This window comes from Pezoporus flaviventris, unplaced genomic scaffold (assembly GCF_033815535.1).
Source record: "Pezoporus flaviventris isolate CSIRO_AGI_PZ_B2104156 unplaced genomic scaffold, CSIRO_AGI_Pfla_v1 ptg000029l, whole genome shotgun sequence".
NCBI lineage: Eukaryota > Metazoa > Chordata > Aves > Psittaciformes > Psittacidae > Pezoporus > Pezoporus flaviventris.
Genome location: NW_026892577.1, coordinates 18,237,331 through 18,264,749, shown reverse-complemented (window position 1 = coordinate 18,264,749; position 27,419 = coordinate 18,237,331). Strand labels below are relative to the sequence as shown.

At 43.4% G+C, this 27,419-nt stretch overlaps 1 protein-coding gene across 10 annotated transcripts in view; it reads right to left on the bottom strand.

The window, feature by feature from the left end:
* Positions 1-225: 225 nt before the first annotated feature.
* TLL2 (tolloid like 2) overlaps positions 226-27,419 on the bottom strand; it is a 95,092-nt gene continuing 67,898 nt past the window's right edge. For all 10 annotated transcript variants that reach the window (XM_061459362.1, XM_061459361.1, XM_061459359.1 and 7 more), the window contains 13 exons: positions 23,836-23,951; positions 21,766-21,868; positions 18,946-19,062; positions 15,299-15,444; positions 14,162-14,357; positions 11,112-11,237; positions 9,376-9,536; positions 8,435-8,615; positions 7,024-7,149; positions 6,072-6,199; positions 5,108-5,321; positions 4,141-4,391; positions 226-2,928 (listed from right to left, as the gene is read on the bottom strand). In XM_061459362.1, the coding sequence (XP_061315346.1) occupies positions 2,794-2,928; positions 4,141-4,391; positions 5,108-5,321; positions 6,072-6,199; positions 7,024-7,149; positions 8,435-8,615; positions 9,376-9,536; positions 11,112-11,237; positions 14,162-14,357; positions 15,299-15,444; positions 18,946-19,062; positions 21,766-21,868; positions 23,836-23,951 (2,000 nt within the window). In that variant the 3' untranslated portion in view covers positions 226-2,793. The remainder of the gene's footprint in view (positions 2,929-4,140; positions 4,392-5,107; positions 5,322-6,071; positions 6,200-7,023; positions 7,150-8,434; positions 8,616-9,375; positions 9,537-11,111; positions 11,238-14,161; positions 14,358-15,298; positions 15,445-18,945; positions 19,063-21,765; positions 21,869-23,835; positions 23,952-27,419) is intronic.

Sequence of the window (27,419 nt, the reverse complement as noted above, 5' to 3'; positions counted from 1 at the left end):
CAGTTGGCAGAACAAGGAATGTATTAAAAAATTCCCTCCCCTTGAGGAAGTAGTAAATGCATGCACACAACACAAGCTGCAACAAAATCCACAGTCTTTAATGAATGCAGAGACTCATTATGGGCACAGGTACATTTGTGATTGCCCCCATACCCTCCTCTCCTCCCCCTCTTAAAAAATTATTTTAGTTAGTGAAATGTAAAATCACACAAAGACCAGGGTACATTTACACACATTAGAGGGACCGACATTTTTTTTCTTTTTTTTTTTTACGAAGAAACTTTCAAACATTTAGAATTATTGACTGTTAAGCCCAGTCAGTACAGCAGAAATATTCTACATAGATCATTGGTTGAAATGCACAGTACAACAGATGCAAGCACACTGTCACAAGAGACACCTGCATGAATGCTAAGCATAGTAGATCTGTCAAACAGAATTGCAGGCATCTGCAATGAGCCAGTCTGGGAAAGATGGCAGAACATGGAACAAAGATGTTAACGTACATGGGAAGCTGCTACGGTCACTTCTCTCCGGAGTCATTGCTCCCATTAGAGAGCCAGGAAACTTGAACCACTGCTTACCACCTGAAACTTCTTTCTCATTCACAGGGATCAGTGTCATGCTTTTATTTCCAGACCCGAGTCACTGTGGTTTTGCTTGAACAGGGGCAAGGAAGAGAAGGACTATTGCAGACCCCATCTAGCCGAGCTCACTTCCCCAGACCTGCATGATCAAACAACTTGAGATCAGAGTTCTTGCCTGTAAAAAGGCCATAGCATTTGAAAAGAGGAACAAAACAGAGCCAAAAGACAAAACGTGGCTTTATACAGCCTGCAATAAAGCTATAGTCAATGGTACAGTATCGTTCACATGACACTTATTAAGGCTTTGACTACTGGTCTTCTACATGCACATTTTATATACATATATTCTTGTGTGTGTGTGTATAAATTACTTTATTTTTCTTGTTCTAAGCAAGAAAATATTTTCATGCATTTGCTTCTCCTAATATTCACAATACTTTGACAATGTTCTGTTCAAGGACTTCTGGAGAGGGCTGGGTCTATTTTATTATCTATCTGGAAATGCCCTCATCTCCAGGAATGCCATTTGTGCCTGACTAGTGCTGGCCCTACATTTCTCCACAGTCATACACCAGAGAGGAGGTTTCACCCCGGAGCCTGACAGTACATTGGTTATGTAAACATAGTAATCCATGGATTATAAATACTTTATTAAAGCTAACATACCGCAGCTTTTAGCTCAGAATTGCCCATGACTGCCTTAATGAAATATCATTCAGAATAAAGTCGTTTTCTTCTTTTCCTCCCCCACCCCCACACCCCCTCCCCATAGCAACAGTTCAATTTACAGTGGTTTCCTCAAAAGCAGAGTTTTCACTACCTTTTTCCCAAAGAAGTGCCAAGCTACCTGTTAATTCTGCAAGCTCATGGCTTGGTAGCTTCTATGTACATAAATAACTGCAACACAGAGCATGTCTGAGCCTTATAGCTCAAAGTGCTTTAGTCACCATCCTGCTTGTAACCCTGCCATGAAGTTAAGAGACTGGGCCATGAGCCAGCAAAGAGCTGGGAGGAAGCAGAAATCAGCACAGCTCTCCCATTCCTAGTCCCATGCCTGGAGCTCACACATATTTGACAGGTTTCACCAGCTCACCAGAGCTGACCTGCAGCATGGCCTCTGTCCCTCTGCCTCACGGACACCATGACTACCTCTGGCCCAATATTTCCTCTGGTGAGATGCTCTGGCTAGCTGATGTTGAATAGCACTCCTAGGTTGTAGTGGGGAGCCCTGGAGAGAGCAGCTTAGCTGTAGAAAGGAAGGGCTCCCAGGGAAGTGGTACTCAGGAAAGGAAGCAGTATAAACAAGGCTAAGAAAGCTAATGTGGGTGGAGTAAGCAGGAGAGATTCTGTATTTCAGATAAGGCCTGACCTGCTGCTACAGCTCTCTGATTGCATTGCTTGGTGGTATAACTGAAGCATGCTGTCAGCACTCTAATTACTAAGCTTTGCCACTGTCACACAGTCATGCCTTGCACCCCACCACAGCACTTTTCTGTCAGCTACCACCCTTCCCTTGGCCACTGCATTGAAGTACTTCCATTCAACATATACCATGACAATTACTGCAATTCAGGCATTGGGCCCTTCTCATTCACCGTGATCCAAGTAGTTAGCAGCCCTAAGGGGACTGTCTCTGTGCCCCTGCCTAGCTCTCAACCCACAATAACCAAGACAATAAATAGACAGGACAGAAGCAGTGATGGAGTTCCAGCCATCTCGTTGTTCACTTATTGCACAGAGTATTTTGGGCTGGTAGGGGAGAGTAGGGAGCTTACATACTCCTTTGAGAAATTTCTACTGGGTGGCTGTCCACATCACCTGCTCCAGAAAATATGTTGAGACAGCTTGTGTGTACAGGATGCTTAGGAAATGCCACCTAGAAACAGGACACACAAGAGACGAAGGGTTTTCTCAATTCAAGCTCAATCTTCACTCAGCCCCACGGCAAGCTGTGCAAAATACAATGTTTATGCCCTGACAGGTATGATTAGAAGACAATTTTTGGTCCTGGGTATGTTAACAAGAAAGGGTAATACTAATAATCGCAAAGGCAAACCTTTGAGACTGGATTTAGTTTTAGTTACAGAAAATACTGTACACTGCTTTTGGCCAGGTGCACAGAAGCTTCAAAGGAAAAAAATCCACCAAAGATCACAGTTAAATGCTTCAGTCTTCAGACAGGGAGTGTCTGTGAGGAGCAGTTAAACTACTTTCTCATGTGCAATGCATCCTGAAATTTGGTACTTATGTATTGGGCGTGAAAGCCTTTCTTGTTGATGGTGTCATCTGTGTGGAATCGAATCATGATGGAATCCCCTGCAGAGTAGATTTCTTCCAGAGGCTGCAGGAAAGGAAAGAAGACACAGTGGTCAAATCTGCAGGCTATATAACTGTCTGCACTATGATGCTAGAGTTTAAGCTCATAGTGAAGACAGACTGGCCATTAAGCACAAAGACTGAGTGCTCAGTACTTCCTGCCCTGCTCTGACTTCCTGAGCATATTCCCTTGCTCTTTGTATGCTTGCCTTTTATGTTTGAAAACTGATATCAGTCACTTTACAGTCCCAGTTCTTCCACCTGTTTTTGTTTTTGTTTTTTTTTTGGTTGGTTGGTTTGGTTTGGGGTTTGGATTTGTTTGTTGTTTTTTTCAGTCTTCTGAGTTTGCTTTAATTTGTCCTTATCTTTTCAGGAAATTGCACAGTTCAACTGGACCGCGTTCAACAACTGAGATTCTCCCAGAGTTCATTAGAGGCAAAATATAACTTAGTTCCTTATCTTACATGATAACACTGGTTATCTCTCCCACTGCTGTGACCTGCTCCAACCTCCCTGCCTCCCTGTACTCTCTGTGGGACCTACTCTTTCTCAGCCATTCTCCATTTGTCAGTGTGCAGGTAGGTAGATTGCTACCCTGCTGCCCTGAACTTCTTCACACCAAGCTATCTTTTATGTTTCAGATCATCTCCCCAGTTTGCAAGGAATGCTTCCACACATGTGCTCCCTCATGTCTCTCTTTAAATTCATTCAGAACCCGCTCCATTTAATTGCTGAAGACCTAAAGAAGTCATACTCGCTGGTTTTAAAAACCACACACCAATACTTATTACAGAGTCATTCCTGTTAACAGGGACACAGATAACAGTTCAGGAGACAGCACATCATCCTGGAGTTAACACGCAGCTCTGCAAGTCCTTCCACCCTTTGCCACAGCGCAGCTGCAATGTGATGTGGCTTCAGGCCGGAAGTGACTGAGGATGAAACTGGCCTTTGGAAGAAGTTTCCCACATTTACACAACACTTCAGTGGCAGTCCCATGCTGCTGCACATGGACCTGGGCTAAAAAGGGCAAAGCAGTCAGCAAGGTTTTCAGATCAACTCTGTGCATCAGATATAATGGCTGTTATCTGCAGCAGTAGGGGAAAAAGCAAAACCCAGACACACAAGGCATTCTCATCACCAGTTTGTGCATGTGCCCCTCTCTAAAAAAGGTACAAGAGTATTCTTCTTTGCCAACCCCAGTTATCCCTATGAAATCACCACCACAACAGCTTACCCCTGAGCCACAGAAGCGTCCCAGGCGGGGTGCAGTGCTGTCGTAACCATCGTAAATTTCCATGTAGTCGTACCCACAGTCAGCCTCCTCCTCAATCTCAAATATCTGGAATATCAGCTCCACCCCATAGCCATCTTCAGCTACAATCACCCAGTCACAGTTGGTTTGACCTGGATAGTTGTTGTCCCCAAACTGAGCATGGGAATATAGCTCCTTAGTTCGTACTTCAGCCTTTAAGAGCCCACCACATTCTGGAAGAAAAGGACACAAACCAGTCTCTCAAAGGCCTTACCTCACAACAAGGATTTATCTTACCACTTTTAGGCCAGATGTGAGGAGAGAAGACCTCCAGCCTGAAGTGTATGTACAACCGGGAAGGTAATTAACCACTGCAACAAACTATCATAAACCAGTGAATTCTCCAGTCACCCATGAATCTGATGACCCACATAGAGTACAGGAGCTTGGATTTTTGGGTACTGAACATGCACGGAAAGAAGTGACCAGCTATAACTAGCAGGATGAGATTCCTGCTACATTGTACTTTAGAAAACAGCATTATTTTAGAAAGCAATTGCTTAAAGGAAGACTTCACATGTTCTTTGTGCTTGCCCCGTAGCTGAAATTCTGATCTGGGCCAGTACATGGACTAAGTTGCATTATCTCATTTTCTGATGGTTGATGTGGAACAGAAGGGGTTGCTGCTCAACCAAACACCTCCAGTTTAAACAAAAGAACATGAGCAGGAATGTTTGATATCAAGAGACCTCTAAACTGACAAGGAAGCTTGCATTTATGGTATGGTGCCAACAATGGTCTGGGAAATGGTCAGCACAATACACAATCACTTAAAAATCAGGCTAAGATTATTTGGGTGAAAAGTGTGTCTAGTTTTGCCTGGTAAGAAAATGCGGTGAGACTTGATGACATCTTATCGCACTGGGGTATTGGCAGGCAACCAGATTACCTGTGCTGTGCTTTGCCTGGAAACCTTTTCTTTGCACAGAAGCATCAGAGTAAAACCTGAGGAACATCTTGTTGGTAGAAGCCACTACAGGGTCTGGCTTCTTGCTGCCACAGAAACGGCCAAGGACAGGTGATTTGCTGTTGGGCCCATCATACATTTCTAAGTGGTCATAGGCACATTCTTGGTGCTGTTCAATCTCAAACTCATTGAAGGTCTACAGCAAGAATAAGGAGAATTAAAACAGACATTTGTAAATCTGAGTATGCAGTTTAACAGAGTATGAAAACAAATGAAAAACAGGTCAAATGATATGTCTGTCCCACTCCTCCCACAGACTAAACTAGAATGGTGTGCTTTCAGATAAGAATGACCTCAGGGTGACAAAGCTCAGAATTTCATATGAATGTGCAGCTTTGCTGCCTCACATGGGTGCACGACAACAGTTTTCATCAGCAAGCCTTATATGCTCATATTTTTCCTGCTGGAAATCCTGCCTAGCACACTGAATAGGCAGTTCTTCAGTATTACTTCCACTGAGCACAGTGATCGAGGCACTATCTTCCCCACTGCCCAGCTTTGGGCATGCCCTGCCATATGCATCAGGCCATGCTGTAAAGTGGGCCTCACACTTCTCCCTCAGAGGGGCTGGGCACTGGCTCTGCCACCACCTTATGTAGATATGGTCCCACGGAGTGGCTCAGAGGGAGAGGCAGAGGTGGGAGGGCATGTTAACACCTTCTGTTAACAGAGAGAGCAATCTCCTCAAGAGACTCACCTCTGCCTCATGTTTCTCTGAGACTCTCTGCTCTTTGGCAGGCCAGAGGCAGCCTCCTGGGATGCCTTCCTCCGAGCACCCCAAAAAGGGCCTATGGAGATCAATGGCCCGCTCACACAGTATGGGGAGAAATACTTCAGCTCCTCACAGTCCAGCCTACTCCTCCCCTCCCGCTCACTGGTTACTCACTACTTTCACTCGGTGGCCAGGCGTTGCAGAGATGTCCCAGGTGCACTCTTTCCGGCTGGGATACTTGTCAGGCCAGTTTGGACTGCTCATCACTCCTTCTGCACCATTCAGCTTGTGCTCACAACCAGCTTGAGAGAGAGGTCACAAGATGAAGTCATCAAGACAAATCTCACACGGGAACCATATAACATCCTACATGTTCCTCTCTGCCCACCCTCAGCACAGCAGAAACAGGGAAGGCTTCACTCACTGAACAAGACCTTCTAGTATTACTGCATAGTTCTGGTGGGTTTGTCCTACACTCCTTTGAGCTAACTTGGCAGCTGGTGAAATGGACCATCTCATTCCCCTGGGCCTCATTAACATCATGCACCTCCTCACTTTCAGGTGTATTCTCCTGCTTCTCAATCTCATCTGCCCTGTTTCCAGTGACATGGTATCCAACCCCTCCAACCCTGTTGACTCTGATGCTATCTCAGCCTTGAGTTGTTTTGCCAGCTTGGAAGACCAGAAAAAGACCAGAGGTCGTACACAAGAAGGCCTTTGCTGCACACAGTAGGGGTAGGGTACAGGAAGAAGGGTAGTTTTGGCAGCAAGCAAGCAGTTAGATCAGCTCATCCTTCATCTTCTGACTCAAACCCAATAATTAAATTGAAGCAGCAGTGACTAGTCAAATCATGATGTCCCACAAGCAATCCTTTCGCTAAGCCAACTTCTTGCCCTCCCCCTGTCCATCCCCCATGGCCATACAGAGGGCCAGACTGGGGAATGGATGCAGTGAAAACAGGTCTCCTTCTTCCTTTTATTAGGTAGTTTTTCAGCTAACTGGGGCTTTTCAGGGCCCCAGACTGGCACGTGGTACAAACATGGTATGCCTGGCACAAAAGCATCCTGGAGCAAACTATGTTTAAAGCACCTTATCTTTCCTGAGAGCAAGGAGTAAGGACCTTACCTTCTTTACAGTCATGGCCGTTTTCATGCAGCATGAACCCATTTCTGCACTGGCATGTGTAGCTACCAAAGGTGTTGACACATTCATGCTGGCAACCACCATTGTCTTTGGAGCATTCGTCCTTGTCTGGGCAGGATCAAACCAACAAGTACTGAGTTGACAATGAGAAACACACAACCACAGTTGCCAGCTGGGAGTGCCATACCCAGACTGGCAGATACCAGTGCAAGCACCCAACCTCTGCTGCTGCATTAGTCCAGTCAGCTTTTTAGCCCAGATACAACTCTCTTCGATTGTTCTTTATTCCATAAAATGCATTGCAAATGGGTTTTATTATATAATGTAGGTTTTGAGTAGTTAAATACCTCTTTTAACCTAGAGAAGTGCCATAGGTTAAAAGAAACATATAGCAATGTGTCATTCTTTTAGAACAGAGTCCAGGAAAAGTATCACACAAATTCACTAGGCTAGGCAAATATCCACTGGCCAGTCTTTATATTTTCAAGTTTCTACATGCTCTGATGAGCCTCCATCTTTATATAGCTCTTTTCCAAGAGCACAAGCAGGCAGATGGAAAAGGTGATCTAAGGTATGAGCTGCTCCATGAAACTGAAATATGCCCCAGTGGATGTTCACTCCTTTGTGTTCAGGACTATAAAGTCTTGAATCTCAGTGCTCTGAACATAGAATCTGCTTATGGTTTCCAGTCCAATTTAATTTATGAGCAGTTTATCTCCAATTTTTCTTGGACCAATATCCTCCCTTGACCTCATTAACTTCATCTGTCTCCTCACCCTCAAATGTATTTCTAGACGAAACATACCCCACCTCATCCTTCCTAAGATTTAATTAGCCAAGCCCTTAGGCCTGATTCTACCCCACAACTGTTTAATTTAAGGCCATTTTGCCTCATCATCCTCCTCAAAAACATTAATACCCCTCAGTGAAGACACAGCATGAAATTTTATTTCCACTTCCATACAATGTACTATTAACCTCCAGAGCTGCCTGCCAAGAAGGTACATCACTGACACCAAAAGCTACTATGGATTCAGAACAGAGGATCAGCATGCACTGCTTTGATGGGAAGGATTGCTAGACAGAAGACTTTTGGAAATTTTCTAACTCTTTTAGTTTCAGGTCAGGTTCCCCATCGTTTCCTGCTGTGGAAGGACTGGAGGTATGGATTTCATCAATGTATCTTGTTGACACTACACTATGAAATTGGACCAAACACTACACTGAGAAACCGAGATGAAAAGTGACACAGCAGAGGGCCACCATGGTTTTCAGATGAAAATAACCATGTCAGGCTCTGCCTGATTTGACAGGAGGTTGAAGAAAATTCCCCCAAAACAAGAGGTTCAGTCAGAAGGGACAGGTAACCAAGTGAAAGAATAGAGCCATGTACCAGAGAAGTAGTGAACTTTAAAGCCTTTCTTGGAGACCGTGTTGTCTGATTTGAATTCCAGTCTCATGTTGTTGCCATACGATGTGATTACTTCAGGCTTCTCTGAGCCACAGAATTTGCCATGAAGCTTGGAGTCAGAAGCCAACCCACTACGAACCTCAACATAGTCGTATTTACAGACCTGCCAAGAGAGAAGGAGATTTCTCAGCTCTATCAACATTGAACAGAACATTTCAGAGGAAGGGACAGAGGCTTGACTGAGGGAACAGAAACAGCCTACTACTCACACACTCCTATCCTCCCCAGATTCTCCTCTGTCAGTGTTCTCATCCCCTTTCATTGCTTCCCTCACCTTAAAGCACGGGTGTGTTTCCAGATTAGCAAAGGTTCCATGTCATTTAGCTAAAATAATTACTCTGACTTTATCCAAGAACCTGACAGTGTTGAATGAACTTCTGCAGCCTGCTGAATTAAGGAAGAATCACTGCTCCCATCTACAGTGGGAAGCTAGAACCTGAATGTTTTGTTCGAATTCCACCCTGCCCTTGGCAGGGCAGGGAACAGACTTTTTTACTGGCTGTTTTTTTTTACCCTTGAAGAACTCTACTTCATTGTTCATTTTCAATTATTTTCCTGCAAAGACAGCCCTGGGTAAGGGGAGGATGATATACTTATTAGGGATGGACAACACCTACAGTTACTCAAAGCTGGTAGAGAAAAGAAGCCCATTTATAACAGAACACTTTTCCACTCCAAAGAGAAAGTGGATCCAGACTTCAGAGAGAACAATCACTGTTAATGGCTTATTATTGTAAAGGCTGGGAAACAACCAGAAGCTCCACCAGCAAGACAGAGTCTCCTTTTCCTTGTATCCCAAGGATTTATCCAGTTCTGAGTTAGCCAGTAGTCACACCTCTGAGATGCAGGGACTGGTTACGTACATCATTGCCTTCCAGCTCAAACACTTCGAACTGCAGAGAGATCCGGTACTGGGCTGGAGCTACCACCTGCCAGACGCAGTTTTTATTAGTAGGATATTCCTTGGGCCATCCAGGGCTAGTAATGGTCCCATTGAGCTTGGTGATGAAGCCCCCACACGCAGCTGGAGAGGCAATAAATGAACACAAGTTTTACTTGGTTCTGTTCAGACACACAGATTGGGCCACACTGTTAGCTATAAAATGAATCAGATCCTGGTTGGTAGCACATTTCAAATCCTGGCCTCCAGAACAGGTAAAAATGCTGGCAGCTGTGAAGAAGACAGAAACCTGACCTTTACTCACCAGAGAAACACACACAGCCAGGGTATGACCTTGAGAGCCACTTAAATAATGTAAGATTGATCTCCTTTTTACTCTTTAACCTTGGGCTTAGAGAGTGGTAGTAGCTTCAACTGTGGATCAGCTGACTTGACATGCACAACATATTTGTAAAGGCCACCTGGCAAATTTACCCACATTCAGTCATACAAACCATACTATTTCAAGTTTACTAGTGATGGAATAACTGGAAGATAATGGAATCCTAGGAAGACACCCCTATCAACTCTTCAGTGGCTTATTATATGTGGACTGCATCTTCTCTAGGGAAAACTGAAGACAAAACCAAAGACTTCACTTTATTATCCAATTTCTTTTAAAAACTTGGGACATCTCAGCTTCATCCTCTTGTGCGAGAACATGGCTTTTACATCAAAGGAATCCATCTCAGTTTGCTCTTTTGTTGCAAAATTCTATTTGCAATAAGTCAAACCCAAGGGAGCAGCTTTGATACAAAAAGAGTGGCAAGCATGTCAGAAGAAACAAAAGCAATTTACTCTGATGTGCCTTGCTACAATTTCAAAGATTATCCTTCCTGTATTGCCCACAAATGAAGTTTAAAATAGGAGACTAAGAGTGAAGTTCAGAAAATGCTCGCCAAGTTATACCAACTTGTTTGCTCAAAATTGCGAGAAATTATTGAAAAAAAGGCACCTAGTCAATAGCAGCTTTTCCCAGACAGTGAAAAAATTTAGAAGGCAGGGCAAACCATGTGACTTTGAGAGCACCACTTGGTGTGGAGCTCCTTACATATCTCAGCCGAAAGGCAGAGCTAAGAGACAAGAACAATGGGTGGATTCTCACACACCAACAGCTGTATTGTTGGTAGAAGCAAGCGCTCGTTTAAGGAGATCAACTGTGTAAATAGAAAGCTGACAGAAACAGTTTCCACTGAAGGTGTGTTGTAGGGTTGTTTTTTCCCCTCCCATAACAGAAGAAGGAAATTTACTCCTCAGTATGCAGAATGTCTGGTTTGCATGCAGGCAAAACAGATATTTTATTCTGCAAAATAAATTTATTTTAAAAAATAAGAAATTCAACCTTAGATTGAAATACTTTTGTGCCACTTACTGGTTAGGTTATAATGCCCATCCTCCCTTATGTTGCACTGTGGGAGATCTGGTTTGAACAGGAATCTCTGGTTATGAAGAGCAAATGGTTTTAGAGATGTTTACCAGTACAGAATCAGTATTCTCAGTTTTTCAACCAAAACTTGTTTTTCAATGGAAGATGTTGACAAAAGAAGGATGTTTTCAGGTGGGGAAAGATAAACAGAAGCAAAGAGGATCCAAGGGCAAGGAAAATCATCTCCAAGATTGTAGTACCCATACTATACAGACAATCTGTAGGTTACTCACCTTCACAGGTCTTTTTATCAGCTGTCAACTCATAACCAGGCTCACAGGTGCATTTGTAACTGCCCAGTGTGTTCTCACAGTGCTGTTCACACCCACCATTGTCTGGAAGAGAACATTCATCCATCTCTGTCAGGAGAAAACCAGAACAAGTCAGTTTAGAGACCACTCAACCCCCCTCATATTCCTCATGCAGCACTTCTGGACAGAAGGACCAGAGGACTAGCTGATGAGCCAAGCCCATGGAGCTGCTGCAAACCTCACAAGAGCTAAAGCACTCCTCATAAGGGATTAAGAGTACTGTTACAATTCAAGAGTGCTTTTTCTGTACAGGAGCAGGAAAACATGATCTCCAGTAACGACTTCACTGCTTTTTGTTCTCATTTCCCCCTGTTTTGTTTTTTAGATTTCTCACTCTCTTGAGTAACTTGGGCTACCATGAACCGGCCCATCATGGTGCCCACAGTAACAGAGCTGTAGAATGCCGTACCCCACTGAGTGGGGTGCAATGAAGGAGCTGTGAGAATACATAAGTAATCCTTCTTTTTCACAGACACGTGAAGACTTACTACCCTAGACTTTGAATCCAGGCTCTTCCAATTACATCTCAACAGCCTGAACTGACATTTTAATATACAGATAGCCAGATGTACTGGCTTCTCACCCTGACCCCGTGCAAATGAGAGTTCTTGGGTTGAGACCGGAAAATTATCCACCAATTACTGTTGTAGGTAAAACAGACTCAACTTTAGGGAATTTAACTTAATTTATTGCCAATTTAAATATTTGAGTATTGATTTGGGTATTGGGAAACAAAACACTGGGAAAAAAAAAAAAAAAAAGAAAGAAGAAACAAATGTCAAAACATTTAGGGAAAATACCTTTCTGTCCCCCTTTCCCAGGCTCAACTACACTTCAAACTTCTCTCCCCATGTTGTATCACCACAGCTTAAACTCAGTCCATTCAGCAAGGCCATGAGCATGCAAAGGCAGAGGGGATGGGGAGCTACAGCCAGTACATGAGTCTGCCACTCCTTCCTTCTCATACTTTCCCTCCGCCCGGGTCCTGGGTCCTCCATGGGCTGCAGGGAGTGTCTGCTCTGCCATGAAGCACCTCCACCTTCTGCTCACTAAGTAAGAGGTAACGCCTCATGCTAAGTGCAACATCTCCTACTAAGAGTAACACCTCTCACTTTGGTGTTACCTCTGCTGTTTGGCACTTTTTGCTCCTTCCTGGTTTTTGTTTTCACAGAGGTGCCACCAACATAGCTGATAGGTTCATCTGTGTCCTGTGGTGGGTCCACTATGGAGTCAGCACAAGGCAGCCCTGCAGCCTCCCACTGTCAACACCTTGCACCTACACCCAATATAATGTTACAGTTACAGTTACTGCTATGTTCATCAAATAGGAACAGTCTTGACTAATCATTGTAGGTCCCTTCCAACTGGAATTCTCTTCTATTCATAACACTGCCTTCCTGCAAAGCCTTGCCGCAGTCAGGAGCCCCATACTGCAACAACTCTAGGCCAAGCAGATTTTATTTTCTGGTCCGTGAATTAACTATGAAGAACACAGAGTATTTCTTTGCTGCTCCATGACAGGTTCAATAGCTTCTAATGTGGCTGTAAATCACTTGTGTCTGCAACTGCAGTAGAAGTGCATGTTTATGCATTTTTTACATAAAAAACACAAATACATTTATTTGTGACTGTTTCACAAGGAAAGCGCCCCAGATTCAGGTATGTAACTTTGTTCCCCTACAAATTTGCAGGAGGAGCTCAGATTCTAGAGAATGACTTGCTGCAGGCCAGAAAGTCTCCATTTAGTACTAATCCCTGGAAGACATCTCTGCTAGTCAGTCTGCACTGCTTTCAGCTCCTGAAAGAAGCCAAAATGTCTTTAGGAAGAAGTATTCTGTGTCTTTATGGAACATGAGAAATTTAAACAAGGATGTCTAGGCACTGTGAACATTGTTCAGAGTCTGAAATTAAATACCACAGTATTTGCCAGTGATCTTGCAATTGCCCTTTGTCACGGTCCATTTGGATCTCTCAAACTTTCTTTAACTAATTCTTTTCTTTTGTGCATAAGTACATGGATTAGGAACTACAGGCCATAAATTATGAAACCTTATAACTGGAGTAAGTGAATAAGTGAATTCCCATGATAGACTACTCCAAGCAAAAGGGGTTGAGCCCTGCTGTGTTTGTTGTATTTCCTAACAGGCTCATGAAATGATGTTTATTTCACAGAGTACATTGTCCTGTAAATTTGAGAGATCCAAATGGACCATGACACCCTTAACATGAGACAGAAGTTAAAGTAGGAATAAATAAAGGACTTGTGCAATCCAAATATTGGCATTGCAGCTATTATTTCTGTAAAACTGTCACTGAACCCAAGAGAAACATGAGTATCTACCTTGCAGGAGCTCGGCAGGCATTTTCCCAAGGGCTTAGATATTTGGTTCTTGCTTCTATTCAGCTCAACAGGATGCTGGTAAAGGACCATGTCTTGGGTCTAGCTCTTAAGAAAAATCTTAGTCTTATTTACATCTTTCTGAAGAGGATCTCAGGTCAGGAACACATGTGTCTCCTAAAGCACTCAGAAATTTTCCCTGGGATTTTACTTGCATTCAAATTCACCTTCTCTCCGGAGGTTTCCTTTGGAATACAACTTAGCAGAGAGTTGTTTGAACACTGCGCACCCAGTGCCAGTACTTTCTTTGAAAATGTGCCCTAGCATGGGTTAAGTGGAGGTTACATTCTGTCCAGCAGTGCAACACAAGGAAGGCATCAGTGCCTGTGCTGGTACTGACACAGCACTCTTTCATTCTGCCTTAATCAAGGAGGTGGTATTCATGCCTCAGCATCAAACCTCTCTATACTCACAAAACCATTTGTATATCAACTTGGTATTGGTGATTGTACAGGAAAGTCTAACAGTTCTTAACTACAAGTAGATACAATGGTAACTGATCACTTTGAGATGACAGTAGATTAAGGGATGAATGGTCCCAAATTTTGACATTGTGAGGTAGTAGATCGTGTACCTTTAAAGAAATTTGCTGCAAAACCTGCTTTATTGATGGTTGCATCAGATGCAAACTTCATCCATACTTTATTTGAACTGGATTTGATATCTTCTGGCTTCTCATAGCCACAGAAGTGACCAAGCAGTGGGCTGTATTCAGTTAGGCCATCTCGGATCTCCAGGTAGTCATAAGAACATGCATCATGCCATTCAATCTGCAATAGGAAAAGGGTATGATGGTAGTTCACTAGTATGAGTGCTCTGAGTTAGGCTAGCTACCCAGTTTGACTTTGGCCAGTGATCAGCTCCAAACAAGCATCCCAAACAACTGGTCACAACTACATACTCGCCTCACTGCTGCCATTGAGCTCTCCAGCAGTGGAAACTGCATTCAAGCCTGGGCACATCTCAGTTCTACTGCTATTTTCATGGCTTCCTTTTGGTGAAGCCCAGTCCATGACTATCTACAAGCTGCTTTTCCATGGGAAGATGGAAGGAACAGAGCAGAACAACTATAAAAAAAAAAAGTTAAAGAAATAGCTGTGGGGTCACAGCTAGGAGGTGGTGGTGTCAGCTTTTTCCAGGACAAGCACAGTACAAGTACACAAGCCACAAGAGTCTATGGGGTTGATGGGTTTTATCCAGGTCCTGGCCGTTCCTATCTGTGACTTACATATACATCTGTAGCCAGAAACACATCACTGGACACCTAGCTAAAAGTGTAAGAGATTCTATAAGTAGTAGGAGAAAAGCTTTTTTTAGCTTTTCAAAGCCTGTCTGCCATCTGGGAACATGATGTTTCCTTGGAGAGTCACAAAAATCCTGCAATCTGCCAAGCCCTAGTGACACCTGGATTGTGACCATTCAATTTCATTTGACCAGGCTGAAAATTTAAGGACTCATGAGTTCTTACTTAGCATCATCTACAATTTTGTGCCCCTTCTAATTCTTTCTGTCGAGAGTAACAGTTTTTGAAAACTCATATTTAAAACTTGGCTTCAAAATGAGCAAACTTCTGGTGAGAAGAAATTATGTTATGAAGGACTCAAAAGAGGTGCTTTTTTTTTTTAAAACTTTTAAAATTTTCTTCTTCATTTTAAAGTATCTACAGAGGCAAAATAATATTCACATTATAATATAAAATTACATTTCTCACCTCAAAGGCTTGGAATGTGATTCCTATGTGAAAACCCTCAGAAACCGTGATCTTCCAGATGCACTCTTTGGAAGGTCTGTAGTCATCTGGGTAATTGGGCGATTGGATCTGGCCAGCATCTTTGTGAATTTCTCCACCACAGATAGCTTCATAAAAAACAAGTAGCAAAACCTTGTTCAAATCTGTGTCAATACTGCTTGTTACACAAAGGCAGCATACAAGTCATGGAAGTTTTTACAAATCTAGCATTTTGTCCTACTGACAGTGTTTCCTGTCTTTCTGTGCCAACCGCCGTAGAAGGTGAACTCACTGGGACAGAGAATTTTTATGATTTTTCACGTTTCACACTGCTGGTCACCTTAATAACTGCTTAAAACCTGCTGCGAGCAATAAAGACCACGGAAAAATGGCAAAAAAAAAACAACAAACCAAAAAAATCAGTTGCAAATCTAATCCAGCCACAAGATGGCAACATTAGCAAGCATGAGTTCAGCTGTTCACCAGGAGACCACCAGGCTGACTGCTGTGTATGAAAAATTAAGGTTGTTGCTAAATATAAGGATGAGTAAGTTTAAAGACAAGACCAGAAAGTTTAATATAATCTAGCTTAATACAAAACTAGCAGAGACCTCAAAGACAATAGCAGTTCAGCATAATTGTCTGCAAGCCTGTAACAAATGAAAGTAAGACCACAGGCTAAAACTTGTGTTAACCCATGATGCACAAAATGCATGTCTACAGAAGGCATATGTATGTTTTGGCTGTGCAAGCAAACACTGGCTAGTCAAGCAAACAAAACACACTGACAGTAGGTACAAGAGAGATGGCACTGCAATGACACCTGCCAGACATCAACCATCTTCACTCTTGGAGTCTCCCCACAAGACACTGTATTCAGATTTGGGTCTCACTGTACTGTCCTGGAAATTGCTTGTATTGGGTAACATTGCCTTGGTTTTGCCTTATAAGCTGCTAATGCTTAACTGTAGCCTAGTTAAAAGCACTGATTCACTAATGCAGTGATAACTTCTTTCCTACAGAATCAGTACTAAGGCACCACCAAATAGTTGCACCCAAAATTCAGCTGCAAAGCATAATATAGTTTGAAGTTGAAATTCATATATTCAGATCTAGAAGTGGTGCTATATAGGACCTCCGAGTAAACCTTTAGAGAACTTTCTCCCCGTAAAACTGTCAGCCAGCAAACAGCATATTCTCTACCACTGCCATAGTTCATACTGAAATTTAGCTGAGCTCCAAAGTATACTGGAAGAGCATTACTGTAAAATGGAAAGAACATCTGCTGATAGAGCCTCAGAAGACAATAATGATGACAAATTCAGGGCTGCTAGCATTGCTGTAGGGCAAAACCACCAGCATCTTCCCATCTTGAATCTCATGAAAGAAAAGGAACAACTGAACTATGAGGACATTTTCACTACACTATCATTTAGTATCAAATAATTTTCCCATCAAGTGGCTACATACTTCTGTCTCTTTCCTCCCATTTATTGGAAACTTTAGGGCCAAGACCTGGAGGAATCCATATCCAAAAATCAGTCCTCAGCCACAGAACTCCCAGCAGTGTTCAGATGTACAAGCATTTACATGCACTCTAAGTAAAGCAGAGCACAGAGAAACAAAGTGCTAAACCATGCTTTTGCCTTCTAGTATGTGAGGGAGAAAAGTTCAAAAGAAAAAGAGGAACTAACAGTAATGCAGAGAGGTTTTGAACAAAAATTGTTAAAAATTAAACATTTAAGCACAATCCCTCCTGAAAATAAAAGTTACCTTTGTTGCCAAGACACAGAAGTCACAACAGAGGAAAGAAACCAGCCATTGCCAGAGTTTGCACTGGAGGTCAACAGGGATTAAGGATTTTTGGAAACTCTCCAATTTCAGCAAATGAATTATGGAGAGAGGTGCTGATAATCTCACTACCTGCTGCTCTGTCATGAGGAGGCTGAGTTAAGAATTATACAATGGACTGTCACTGGTTCTGTGGTAAAAGCTGGCTTCTGCCAGTCATACTCTCTGCTTGCTCTGAGGCTTAGCCATAGATTTCATACCTTTCCAATTGGAAGCTTATTGCAGGAAAGGGTTACAATAAAAAGCCAGAGTCTTGAAGAGCTAGAAAAATGTGAAGAGTCAAAGGGAAGTTTGACCACAAGATGCACATTCTGCTTTCATTTGCTCTCCTCAAAAGTTAAGTGAAGCAAGTATAGCTCATATTTACTAAGCCTCTAGGGGTCATTTACTAATCAACAGGAAATACAGAAAATTATCAAGAGAAAAGAAAACTTGCATAGTGACTCTGGTATGTAAGCAAGGTAATATTTATTTTCTTCTGATACCATTTAACAATATGAAGCATGATGCAATATTAACATCCACGGTGAAGAACAGAGAAGTTGCTTCCCCAAAGCATTCCTCACCTTGCCTTTTGTTTTAGTTTTTCTTCTAAAGTTGGAGCAGGTATCACTGGGGAATAACCCCCTGTAAGAATTAATCTGACAAGCCCACCAACACAAAACCCCAAAATATATCAGTCTATTAGAGACACGCTAGTTTGATCACTTCTAATTCCTCCAACAAACTACCATAAAAGGGGTGTTACAAACCACATGGTTCAGGCAACAGCTGCTTCTCAGGAGAGATGTAAAAAAACCCATAATCAGGGAAGCTACTTCTGTCTCTGGGGCAACAATTCCTGTAGAAACCAGATATTTCTCCTGTGAAACAGATTTGTTAGCCCCACACTGTTGTGAAATCCTCATATGCTTTATTTGCACTTCTCCAACAGTCCCATGAGTATACTGGACATTTGAGCACTGGGCTTCCAGTGTCATGCTTGTTTCTGTGGCTGCAGAAAGAAGATAATGCAATGCTGATACTGATACAGTGAAAGTCAATATTGTGGCCAACACTGGTACTTCTAAGAAAATTCCTGTTGCCTGGAGAACCATAAAGGCTTGTAATATATTAAAATACTGTAAAAAAATAAGCATATATGGAGAAGGGATGTTACTCATTTGTTACTGACTTTGATAGTATTGCTTTGCTGAAGTGGTTTCAGCATTCCATGCCATGCAAGTTTCCAAAGTACCTGACCTGCAGAAGATCCGATATGCTAATTTCTAATCTTCTGTAAGTAAAATATACAAGGGAGAAGCCAAAGAACAATCTTTGCATTTGAGAAAAAACAAAGCAAAACCAAAAAGATTACAAAAATAAATGATAATTAAAAAAATACCCAAAAAAACCACAACAAAATAAGCTGCATTAAGTAATATAAAATGCATGATCCGAAACAGAATTTTGCCTACTAAGTTACTGGAAGAAATCCTGCTATACTCAGCAATGCTGCTTGCAGGGGCTGGTTACGTGAAACAGAATGTGGTGTATGAACAGAATCTATAGCTCCATGCTGCCATCCTGTTGTCCTCCCCAAAACGTGATGATCTCATTGGAAGATCCATGCCTTGTCTGCTGAAGCAGCCTGCAAAATCTGCCAATTCCCATAAAGACAAGAGTGAGGGCTACATCTAATTATGTAGTGACACAGAACTCCTGCTGATCCCATAACCCCCTGCATCCTGTTCTGGCTGCTCCGTGCAATGCAACAGACTTCTAGCTAGTGGCTGTACCTTCATAGACCACAAAGAAGCCTTTGCCCAGGATGTTACTGCTGCTCCGGAACTCTATCCACAGCCTGCTGTCCGTGGAAATTACTGGTTCAGGGATCTTGTCACCACAAAATCTACCTAGAAGGCAGGAAAGAGATGATCAAGATCTCCTGGCTGATGGACAGCACAGCATAGCAGGCACCTGTGGCTCCAGGAAGCAAAGAGGCTGTGGTTAAAGGAGCTGTGCTTGTGTAAAACACCCTTTCCCTCCCACCACTTGTGCTTTTAAATGAGTTTCTGTTCCCATTTCAACACCACCACCACCACACCACCACCACCACCCCCCCCCCCCCCCCCCAGTTAATTCATATCCTCTTCAATTATTAATTCAATAAAAGTAGGAAACCATCCCTTGTCCTTCTAGAGATGTGACATGAAGAAACATCCTTTCCACCCGTTAGACCCTGGAAATTCCTTCAGCATTTTGCACTAAGAGAAAATTGTCCAACTCAAACCAAAGGCGAGATGTGGCCATGCTGATGAGAAAACACCGTCTATCTTGTCCTCTGCTCTCACCTTTTCCCAGTTAAACCTCTACAGTCATTCAGTCTCTTTCAAGAGAGACCAAGAGCCCTTTTGCTCCATGATTCACCCATATCTGAGCTCTCTGGCAGGCACCAGCACCAGTAAATACCCAAATCCTGCCAACAAGAATGAGCCCTGAAGAAGAACAGCTGCAGATGTCCCAGACAACCTTAACAACCCTGATTTGGTGCTCCTCTACCTGTTTGTCCTGAGTTCAGCTGTAGCAGTTCCAGCCAGAAGCTCCTCACAGAAACAGAGCAAGAACCAAGTATGCAATGAGAGGACTCAGTGCAAACGTGGTTCTTCACTTCAGCTGACATCAGCAGGGCTATATGTGAAATTCAGCATGGCCTTGGCACCCTGTCCCACTGAATCCCCAGTGGGAATTTGACGGGGCAGAGAGCAGCTTGCGAGGTTGAATTTACTCAGGACAGCAGTGACAGGGATCCTGGCATTGCATCACCAGGCAAAGGCTTACCTCCACTGGGCAAAAAACCTGGTTAATGCCTTACCTGCAAGACACTGCCTTAGTTCCCGTTAGCAGGCTGCACTGGTGGTTCCCTACACTGAATAAGGTGTCAGATAGTTCAAAGCTTGCTGGCTGGCAGGTCACAAAGGCTATGACCTTCAAGGATGCAAGAGCTATTCCTCTGTGGCAGGCCACAAGTGAGTTGCAAACTTTGTTTCTCTTCAGCAGTTTCACCACCAAGTTTTTTCTCTTATGAAGTCACCCATCCAAATATTATCTTGGATCCTAGCTTTACTTGGCTACTCAGTTCTAAGCCGCTATATCCCCCAGATGCCCAGCACTGCTGGGGCAGCGTGACAGCCCTGCAGTGTACCAATAGTATCTCCCATCTCCACTCCCAAAGGGCATACTAACAAAAAACATCAGCCCTGCAAAGCACCTTTCTCTAGGGTCACTGAGCAACTGCCTCCTGGATTTAGACTTGGAGTTTAACAAGGGTGTCAAGGAGAGGAAAAGCAGATGAGGAACAAGAATGAGCAAACTCCTCAGAGTGTGATAAAAGGCCCATTCATAAAAAGTTATACACCATTTAAAGGCTGAGTTTTCACACACTTCCCTGGGAAAATATGCAGTGCACATGTATTTTTTTTCTCCCCACAAGAAGCCCGTGCTTTCACAATTCACGCTAATCCCCTCCCCACCCCCTGCTGAACTGCCGTCTGTTTGCCTCTTCTGAGCTAATTTCATGGGCTCAGCCCCTTGCGGGAGCCATGGCCACTCATGCAGTGTCTCCTTCCAGATGGGAACACTTGTAGGTCCACCTGCACTGGGGGACAGGGAGGTGCTTGCCTTCTGAAATACCTTTAAATTACTCAGCAGAAAAAATAAATAACGAGGAGCTAGGTTGCAGCTGCTGGAGCAATGTTACCTGATGCATGTACGGCAGAAAACAGCAATACATGCTGCCAGCCCTGAAACAGGCAGGAAACAGTAAAACCAGCTTCCAACTCTGCACTGAAAGTCAGGCCCATGGAAACTTCTGGAAAGCAGCATGGCTTCAGCTGTAGCACCTCACCAGGTACCAGGGCTGGGATGTTGAGTGGGGCCAAGGAGAGCACCCAGACCTCCCTAAGCCTACTGACCCCATGCTGACTAGCCTACTCCTGTGCTGCAGCATGGGGCATAGCACCTCTAACGCAACTGGTGATGCTACACAACCTGATCATTTACTTCCTTTCAGGCAGGAAGAGCTGTTTGCAGTGCACCATTTTACATTTGAGAGCAGGAGTAGAGCAAGGCCCTTGCACACTTTGACATCCTAAGCATGATCTGGCAAGTTCCCTGCTAGAAGTACAGAGGCGCAAAGCACAGACTACTTGTGTATTTGTAAACACAATACTTGAGAAATAATGGCAGGCGCTTGGGCCAGGAGCTCTATGGCTGCTTCATTCTGACTGCCTGGCAGTTCTACCCTGGTCTTTGGAAAACCCAATAATAAAACTCCAGAGACCACATTTTCAGTCCAAGCCATACCCTCTCTGCATCTCTTCTCAAGCCACAAAAGGAAGGAATAAAGACTCTGCTATCAAAGGAACTGGAGCAGGGATCATTTGATGTGAATACAGCACATCGACATCCTGGATGGAGACATTAATGGATGGCCAGTACATTGGCTCAGTGGAACCTCTTTCCAGGTAAAGAAAAGTTTGTTTCTGTTTATTTTCCCCACCTACCCCCTAAGCATCAAGAGGAACACAAAATGCAATTAAAATGAAGCAACTACTCACCCAGCAATGGAGCCTTCCTCCAGTAGCCATCACGAACCTCCACATAATCATACCAGCAAAGGCGACTTTTAAATAGGTCCATTGATGTGAAGTTTAACATAATCTGAAAGGAGAGAGCATACACTTCTGTGGGAAGGGAGCTACTTTAAAGGGAAGACCCTACAGATTATGCGCTTGACCTCTGCTACAGTGCTGCCTAAGTGAGTATACAGGAAAAGACAGTTGGACAGTTTGCTGATTTTTTAATCAGCTTTCCTGAAAAAAAGAAATGCTTCTCAAAGTAATTTAATGAAACCATGAAAGTACACGACAGTGGACAGCACTTAACTATCCATCCTGTAATTCACAGTCACTGCTCCCCGGTTACTAAAATTACTAAAAAAGCCCTACTTGTTCCGGTTTAGTTGGTTTGGGGATTTTTTTTTTCATAAAAATTTGAATCACTGGTTTTGATTAATGTGAACATCATGGAGAAACACATAGACCCAAAACACAGATGTTTGGGGCCTCCACCCTTATATAAATGACACTTGTAAGAAATAGCTAATTTTGCTGACAAGTTTCCACATTCTGACAATTACACCCACACCATCATTATGATACAATTGTGTTCGGTGGATTAACTGAGCAGAGCTTAGCATTAAAATTTTATCCCTTTGGTCTCCTTCCTCTGTAACATGGAATATAGGCCTCTCTATGGGCTTATGGAAGTCATTGATGGGGTGTACTTCTGGCATTTTTCCTTGCAAGATTTGATGAATTTATTAACTTACATCTACAGTCTGCTTCATTAGATTAAAATAGATGTTTTCCCTCAAAGCCCTGGCTGGATGTGCAGAGTGCAGTCTGGAACTGTGTTGCTTATTTTATTCACACTTTAGCTTATTTTGTTCACACTTTAGTTTTTTGACTTAGGACAGCAAAAAGAGATTCATCTGCTCTATGCAAATGAATACTACAAGCCCAGTATCTGCCCCAAGCTAATGCCTCAGTGCTATCCTGCTACTTTGTACCAAATGCTGCATTTGATTAAACAGACAAATTGAAGTATTTAATCTTTTAATCTGAACTTGGGTTTTTTGTTTGTTGTTTTTTGTTGTTTTTTTTTTACATCAGTGGTTCAGTATTTAGATGCTGGGTCCTATCCCGTACAACTCTTCTGAAGAAGCTGAGAGACAAAGGGAGAATTTACAGAAACATTTACATTGCAAAAATCCCAGTTCCATAGTCTCAAAACCTGGACAGTTCTTGACACCTCTGCCCCTGGCGAAGCTCTCCCTGCAGTGAATGGTAGGAGCTCATCACTGCATTGGACCAGGCTTGCAGGAGACAGAACTCTGTCCCAGAGCAAGATATCTGCTGCAAAATGAATGAGCTCTGCTCTTCTTTGTTCAAGTCTGAGTCTTAAGTGTGTCTCGAGGGTGGTCCTCAGCAAAGCCACTCTGCTGAGCAGCTCCCAAGCCAGGCTGTGCATTCTTGCAGGCTGGTATGGCATGAAAGGCCTGAAGGGCTGGTGTTAGTGGATTAAGGAAAGATTTCATTTCCACAGGAAGATCAATAAAACAAAAGGAGCTGGGAAGAAAGTGGACGGGGTGGGTGATTGATGCACAGCGGGGCTCAGTGTTTCAAGGGGGGGAGCGGGAGTCCTCTGACAGGAACATTATGCTGTGTGACAGGGGCAGACCACTAATGTCAGTCACAGCTCCTCAGGCTGTCTTTGGGCCCCCAGCTTGCTGGCACATTTTATCCAACTCATCTGACAGTCACCTGTGGGTGACACACAATGTCCACGCAGGGTTCAGCCTCAAATAGAGAGGAAGGATCAGAGATCAACATGCAACCCAGACCTGTGGGGGGGCTGTGCTCCAGCAGTACCTCTTTCCTCCTTAGGACCATGTATTCCTGACCCTATCTCTGGAAGGACAGCAGTGTTGCTCAGGAGCCTTTCCAGGCTCCAACCCTGCACTCCAGGCATGATGGAAATCACTGGCAGTTGCTAAAGCCATCATCACAGGCAAAACCACATGCAAGGGAAGCACAGAGTACACCTTGTGCTGGCTTGGCACTTACCTTCTCCCCTGGGGTCACTGAGATCCTCCAGACACAGTGGGAATAGGACGGGTAGCCATTTGGAAAGCCAGGGGCTGAAAAATTCCCTGTTGAGTCCTGCAAAGTCTCTCCACAAGCTGCAGGAGGAGGAAGAAGAAACCAGCAACGAGGAGTGACTTTCTGAAAGACATCAGAGGCTACCAAAGTATTTGCACGTGGTTGTGTGCAGGTTGGTGGCTGATGCTCCAAGGATGCTCATTCATGGTATTGGACAAAAGTCACTGACCAAATGAGACCTTGCCAAAGGGGTGATGTGAAATTTGGCAGAATCCTCTGGATAGATGATGATCAGTGCAAGGACACAGGTGAAACAGCTTTTAAAGAGACACCCTTCCTCCTTCATCTTCCTTCCACATGCCAGCACTTTCAGGTTTCAACCCTACTGAGGAATATCTTATCCATAAATCAGATGCAAAATATCAATCCCACTTCACCTTGCAACCCCAAGACTGCTGCCAGCAAATCTGTTTTGCCTTCATTACAAGCTGCACAATGAAGTTCTCCTTAGTTACCATTGTTAAGTGTCTTTCTGGAGGGCTAAAATATCCTAACAAAAGCAGGGCAAGCCCCACTGCCCTCATGCTTCATCTGTTCAGCACCTACCCTTCTGTCATACTGTGCAGGATAAAATGTGAGCACTGCAGCTCACTCTGCTCTCCACCTTCCTGTTTTTATGGCTTGCTGCAGTTGATGAAATGTAGATCCCAGAGTGACTTTTGGAAAGCAAGTAATATGCATACACATATGCTCCTTTTGGGAACCACAGCTTCCAACATGTGGGAAAGCTGTGACTACTGTAGTTCCTGCTCTCTGATCCAGAAGGATTGAGCTGGAACAGGGAGTGACCATCTACATCTGCAGAGCAGCTGATGGGCTAGGTGGGAGGATCATAAATATCAAAGCTCCCATTTCCTTCAGAGTGCTCACTAGACACATGCAAATGCCTATTGCAAGGAGCAGGGACCTTGGCTTATCTGCTTTCCAGTTGTTTTTCCAATTTCCTAATGAGCTGATCTTACAAAGCTGCCCTTGACCTGCAACTTGGTTCCCTCAGTGATGGTAAGGCAGCTCGCAAAAATCCCTTGTTAAGCAGGAGTGCTTTGAAAGATCCGACAAGGACCTCCCCTTCCCATGGAAATGCCAGAGGATATTCCTCTGCCTCATGTTATCACACCCTCACTAATTTTCAGCCATAATTACATTTAGATGGGTGGGTTGGAATTTGGAGGTGAAAAGAGACTGGCCCCATTCAAAAAGTTTAATATCTTCAAAAAAGGAAAGAGGGAGTCACCTAGGCCAGAATTTCTTAATTTCCCTGAAGCAGTTTGATCCCCAGCTTGACAGAGCAGACCAGATGAACAATAGGTGGGGACATAAAAAAGGGGTTTGCCCAACCAAGCAGCTCATAGGGGTGCTCTGGAAGGTGGAGTCACTCCAAGGAACAACTTGTACATATTTCAAAGCACAGGTCAGCATGGGACCTGGAAAAGTGACTCCTGTCAGGAAAGCCAAAGGTATTTTAAACTACTTGAAAAGAGCACGACTTAGCAAAATTATCAGGTAAATGCACACACCTGCCCTAGAGGAATGAAGAAAATAAATGAAAGGTCAAAACCTTTACATTGCTCCTTCCTTCTCAAGCAGTTTTGAGGCCTGACAGCTCCCCCTGCATTATGCAACTGCAAAGGAGCATTGCACAGCAAGTCTGAGTTTCAGTTCTGCAGAAATAGCTAAGATCCTCCCACCTCTCCCAAAATACTTGGCAGGTGATGCTGTCTGTATTCATCAGGTGGGCAGAAAGATGCTTATAAAAAGTGATAACACGCATGAATCAGAGAACAAATCCGGCTGCCATTTGCAAAATAAGTATACTTTCTTCCTTTCTACCTCTTGCAATGATGCCTTGCCTTATTATCTTCATCAAAATCTGTTAGGATAATTCCAGCTCCCAGAATGCTCCTAGGATCCTCAAATAGGAAATGCAGGCTACCTATTTAACAGTTAGACATCTCAAAGAAGCTGAGTCCCACCATGCTTATGCTGAGGACAGCAAGCCATTCTTCAGCTGATCCTCTGGCATCACCACCGGTCAATGCATAGTCTGGAGTGGCCACCACCTTAGGATGTATCTAGAAATGCCATCATCTGACAAGGTGTCTCAGTAAATAGGGGATTCCAATCCATAACTCACCAAGATACATAACGATTCTTTTTCTCTGTTCAAAAATCTATTTGAAAGAGAAAGTTTGTTTAGTAGACTCTAAATCACTGGGAACATATACTACATGACCATAATCACATAGGACAAAGAGGACTACTGCCCTAAACTGAACCACAGTGAAGGTTTCCAACAGTCCAGACTTAATTCTCCCAAGCGTAGTTACGCAGTTCCTGGCAAGACTGTGTAACTATGGAACAGGTACTAATGGATCTACTACCAAACACTACTCTGCAAAACACTGTTTAAGGAGATCTAGTTAACTGTCCAAACCTTGCAGAGGAAACTCTCCAGACAGGCTGCGAGAGGCTGGCCTTTCCGCACAGAGGAGAGAAACTGCTTGCACGTGCAGGGAGAAGCATTATAATAATGAGCAATGCATATCTGTGTGTACAGCATAATCTCTTGCAGAGCACAACAAAAAGCAGTACAACTGTACTCCAGTTAGTGGCAAAGAAGCCAATAGGTCCAACAACACTAGTGTTTGGTACTTCTGGGATCCAAGAAATTGAGCTAAGGTGCTTTTTGCCCATGGTAAAGAGGCTGTTGCACATACAAGCAGCTAGAAAAGAGCAGAGTTGAAAAGCAAAGCAGGAGAGGTGAACGCTTCAGAAGTCATTTGTAAATGAAGCAGTTGAGTGACAGGCTGTTTACTGGTATACTAAATCTTTTTGAAAATGTACTGAGAATTGGAATAAATGGTATAATGGAGGACCATTCTCAATTTATGGTTTAACCATTCCTGCAGAGTTACGCTTGTTTCCTTTAGCTCAGCACAAAAGAGCAGGACATGCTGTTTTCAAGTCTTTTGTAGTGACTATACTTATCAAATCCTCAACCATTTAACCATACCAAATCTAGCATTTACTACTATGTAGCAGAATGCATCTTGCCTTCCAGAAATTTTTTCAACAAATTTAATTTGGTTTCACCTGGCTTGACACTAACTTTAAAACAGCAGGTATAAACTTTGGGGAGTTAAGAGCAATTTAAACCAGCAGGGTTTTAGAATCGAAAAGCTAAGCCAGCCCTAACTGTAGCAGCCACAAGAGCTCCAGTCTAATGAGTTGGAAAGCCCTGTTTCTTCCAATAGACACAGCAGTCGTCCTGGCTCATGCCAGTGCATGCTTGTAACTCATCCTCCACCATGTTAACTCTTTTTTGGGGGAATTTTCTCAGTCATTCTCAGATGGAGACTCTCTTTCTAAAAGGGAAACCATCTGCCATCCAATTTCTGTATCATGTTGTTGCATTTTACCTAAAATTCCTCAATTTGACTGCTGAACAAAATTGTCCTCAATCTAAAGTCTCATTCAGTCCTTGCTTT